Raw genomic sequence first — 3,912 nt, 5'->3', positions numbered from 1 at the left:
GGGAACAAACAGACCCACAGGGGAACAAACAGACCCACAGGGGGACACACAGACCCACAGGGGAACAAACAGACCCACAGGAGGACACACAGACCCACAGGGGGACAATGGATCCTTTGTCCCATGCCCTCCCCTTGCCGGGGGATTCTGAGATGCACTTCGTTCACTGAAGTCCTTTCACACATGCTGGTGGCAGTGCTGTGCTGTGTGACCTCCCGGCCACCCGACAGTGCTGTTTGACCTCCGAGCTGAACGCTTGCCTTGTGTGTGTCCTTTTCCAGCTTCTAGACAATCCGACGCCTCGGGGCCCGTCACTACCAGTAAGTCTTCGTCCCTGGGAAGTTTCTACCACCTCCCCTCCTACCTGAAACTGCACGACGTCCTGAAAGCCACGCATGCCAATTACAAGGTACGCCCCGCTTCTCATGCGTGCTCTGTGCAGAGCTGGGGCGGTGCACTGGCACAATGCACACACCACGCACACCCAGGCCAAGGCTCTGCGTCTTCCAGCTGTCGTCACAGGCACATGGCCTCGATGTCCCCTCTGTGTCTCAGATCGTCCCCATGTGGACAGATGTTGGGAAGGGCAGTCGTCATAGCTGCAGTGTGCTGTCGGTGGATGTGGGCTCTGGAGGTGTCCCACTCTAAGCCCTAGCTTCCTTGGGGACCTGAGTGGCTCAGAGGTTAAGGTGCTGGGCTGCTCACGACCGGGGTGCTGGTTTACACCCAGCCAGCCCCTCCCATATGCCTTGCTGTTGGGGCCTACTCGCTGCGCTGTGCTGCGCTGCGCTGACACGTTGAGTGGGAATTGGTTCGAGGGCAGTGGCTTTGGGCTGTGCCGAATGTCACCTACCCTGAAGGAAACCAGTTGAGTAGCAGCTCCCTGGTGTGAACCAGGTAGGACACAGAGCTCCTATAAGCCTCACCCCTAGGGCCCAGCCCTGGGCCCACCTTTCCCAAGGCTGGAACACTCTTCTGCAAGGGTCCTTCCAGCCAGGCTTCTCTGCTTGGGGGTGAAAGACAAGCTCTCTGCTCCTCCCGGAAGACTTAGGGTCCCCAGGGGTACTGTTCTAGGTGGGCTCTCAGGTGTCTCAGCCTCCCTGCCGTTTTTGCTCTGTGCCCTCTTGTCCTCGCCTGGGCCCACCTCCCCCTCTGTAAGTGCTGAGAGTGACGGGGCCCAGGTCGTCCCTCCTCTTTCCTTCGGCTCCTTGCAGACTGTCTCTGCCCCGCCCCTGCATCGCCTCTGTGCACTGCTGTTTGCCGCTGCCCTCCAGCCTCCAACCCCTCCACGTCCCTCCCTGTGGCCCTTCTCTCGCCACTGCCTCCTGGCCTGGCTTCCTGGCTCTGTCCCCTCCCTGCCCTTGGATCCTTGTCCTTCCCAGCTGGGCGCGTGTTCAGCCTGACTAGCGTGCAGATCCACTGCGGGGAAGCACCGGCTCCCTCCCCTCCTGTTGCCTGGACAGCTGCTTTCTCCTCCATCCTGGGAGGCTGGTCCAGCTCACAGCAACCTTGTGTGTGTACAACAGAGCGCAACACAGCCAGGAGCCGTGCCTGCCGCTGTCCTCAGAACTGTCCTGTCTGAGTGCGCACTGCAGCCACCACGGCCGTCCATCCGTCTCCTTAGGAGACTGGTCTGCTCTTCTGGCGGCCTGTGGTATTGGCGGTAATTGTTGCCAGCACCGCAGTCCAACAGCATCCACTCTCTGAGCCTCGTTCACGGCCCAGCTTTCTCACACATCAGCTGCTGGCACAGCCCCTGGCAGGCTGCGCTGCTCTCTCTAATGGGGCACTTTTGCAGCATTGTGCCAGGATTCCTCCTGGCCCTTGTCCTTCTGTAGGGTCATGGGGTCCGGCCCGTCTGCATGGAATGGCCCTTGCATCTCAGTGACCCGAGTCCTCCAGAGTCATGTAATGTTGCTTGAGACTGACGTGCAGGACCCTGGTGGTGCAGAGGGCTGGGTGTGGGACTGCTGACGGCCGGTCTGGAACCGCACACCCACCGGCCCTGCGGGAGGGAAGCTGGCAGTTTGCTCCCAGAAAGGTGCACAGTTCTGAAAGCTGAAGGAGCATTGCCGTGTCAGGGTCTGCTCCGCACAGTGGCTTTTCCTTTCGTTTCGTTTTGATGGTAACAGTGATGTAGAGCTTGTTGCAGCTGTTCTGAACAGCAGTGTGCGTTGGATACCCTCAGAGCCACAGCAGGGACCGACGGGTTGGGGGGGAGACATGGGTGGGACAGAACTTTTTTCGTATTTTTTGGTGGACTGCGGCTCAGATGATGGTTCTGGTGGGCATTTTCAGGGCTTTCCCCACCTGACAGAATGTTGGGGATTACTTCTCTCAAAGTAATGAAGATGCTTTTGAAAGACAGCTGTTTTCCTGTGACTGGCTGCACAAAATTTGCGCGTGGGCACGTGCACACATGATCACACACACACATGATCACACACACACACAGTGGCGCATGGATGGGCGCACGGTGGGTCACTGGGCATGCAGCAGGCCACGACGGTACCGTGTTGCACCTCTGCTAGTATGGCAGTGCCAATGATCGGCTCTTCTCCCCACCCCACCCCCAAGGTCACTTTAGACCTGCAGAACAGTACAGAGAAGTTTGGTGGCTTCCTGCGCTCCGCCTTGGATGTCCTGTCTCAGATCCTAGAGCTGGCCACCCTGCAGGACATTGGCAAGGTATGTGAGCACTTCCTGTGAGGGAGCCCGCCCCTGGGAGGGTGCCGGGAATGAGACTTTGAGAACAAGCCCTCCTCTGCTGCGGGCTGGTGTTGCCTCTTTGCAGTGGCTTCTCCAGACTCTGCCCTGTGCTTCCTGGACGTTCGTATCCAGAAGTCCCATGTGCTCTCTGAAGCTGTGCTCTGTGTGTCTGCTACTCCCTCCACTCTGAGCCATTGCGCTTCCTCCGCCCCTGCAGTGTGTGGAAGAGATCCTGGGCTACCTGAGGTCCTGCTTCACTCGAGAGCCATTGATGGCGACTGTCTGTGTCCAGCAGGTAAGGACAGTCTGCTGGCCTTCACCCCAAGGTGGACTCGGCAGTCTGGCCCTCCCCAGGTGGCCAGTGAGGAAAAAGGCTGCCTCTCTGTCTCTGTGCCATCTCTCTCCTCACCCCGCTTCCCCCCAGAAGAGGAGGCCCATCTCTGGAGGGTGGGGCTTTGGCAGCTCCTGGGCCCTGGCTCTCTAGCCATGGTCTCGGTGAGTGTATTGCCTGTAATGCTAGCCTCACGTTCAACCTCTGGGCTGCTCCTGGTATTGGTCCGCTCTCCTAAGAGCAGTCCCAGAAACGTCTGTGTGGACAACAGCCAGCGCCTCGCAGTCGGCATTTCCATCCCCTCCTCCCCTCCGGGGTCCATTTAGTTATCTGTAGAGGGGTTTGGGGCGTGCGTGTGTGCATGCGTTGGGGTGAGCATCAGGGTGGGCGGGTCCAAGAGCTGCTCGAGTTGGGGGCCTTGCCTGTTGACGGCTCTGCTTCTCCTCCTCCAGTTGCTGAAGACGCTCTTTGGCACAAACCTGGCATCACAGTTCGACGGCTTGTGTTCCAAGCCCAGCGGGTCCCAGGGCCGCGCCCAGCGCCTGGGCTCCTGCAGCATGCGGCCGGGCCTATACCATTACTGCTTCATGGCACCGTATACCCACTTCACCCAGGCCCTGGCTGACGCCAGCCTGAGGAACATGGTGCAAGCTGGGCCGGAACACGACACCTCGGGGTAACCGCCAACCCCTCCATGTGCGTGTGCGTGGACAGACCCCAACCCACACCTCTCCGTGTAACCCCTGAGCCATAGGGAGGAGGGGTCACCCACCTCAAAGGTGCTCACTGGGTACCCCTGTCCATATGGGTGCCCCTAGCCCACTGAGCTGGTGGTGGGACGGTCCCACCTCCAAAGTAGCTGGGGATGAGAC

The 3,912-nt window shown here is 59.7% G+C and overlaps 1 protein-coding gene across 1 annotated transcript in view; it reads left to right on the top strand.

Annotated features, from left to right (window-relative positions):
* Positions 1 to 3,912, top strand: part of HTT (huntingtin) — an 89,804-nt gene that overhangs the window by 43,977 nt on the left and 41,915 nt on the right. Inside the window, exons 28-31 of the mRNA XM_030885427.2 lie at positions 282 to 409; positions 2,578 to 2,688; positions 2,927 to 3,004; positions 3,493 to 3,716. Coding sequence (XP_030741287.1) covers positions 282 to 409; positions 2,578 to 2,688; positions 2,927 to 3,004; positions 3,493 to 3,716 — 541 coding nt within the window. The remainder of the gene's footprint in view (positions 1 to 281; positions 410 to 2,577; positions 2,689 to 2,926; positions 3,005 to 3,492; positions 3,717 to 3,912) is intronic.

This window comes from Echinops telfairi, unplaced genomic scaffold, assembly GCF_000313985.2.
Source record: "Echinops telfairi isolate 266 unplaced genomic scaffold, ASM31398v2 ScPeMD7_28;HRSCAF=97, whole genome shotgun sequence".
In the NCBI taxonomy this organism is placed as follows: Eukaryota; Metazoa; Chordata; class Mammalia; order Afrosoricida; family Tenrecidae; genus Echinops; species Echinops telfairi.
Note: the sequence above shows the minus strand (reverse complement) of the source record. Positions and strands in the feature narration are given on the sequence as shown.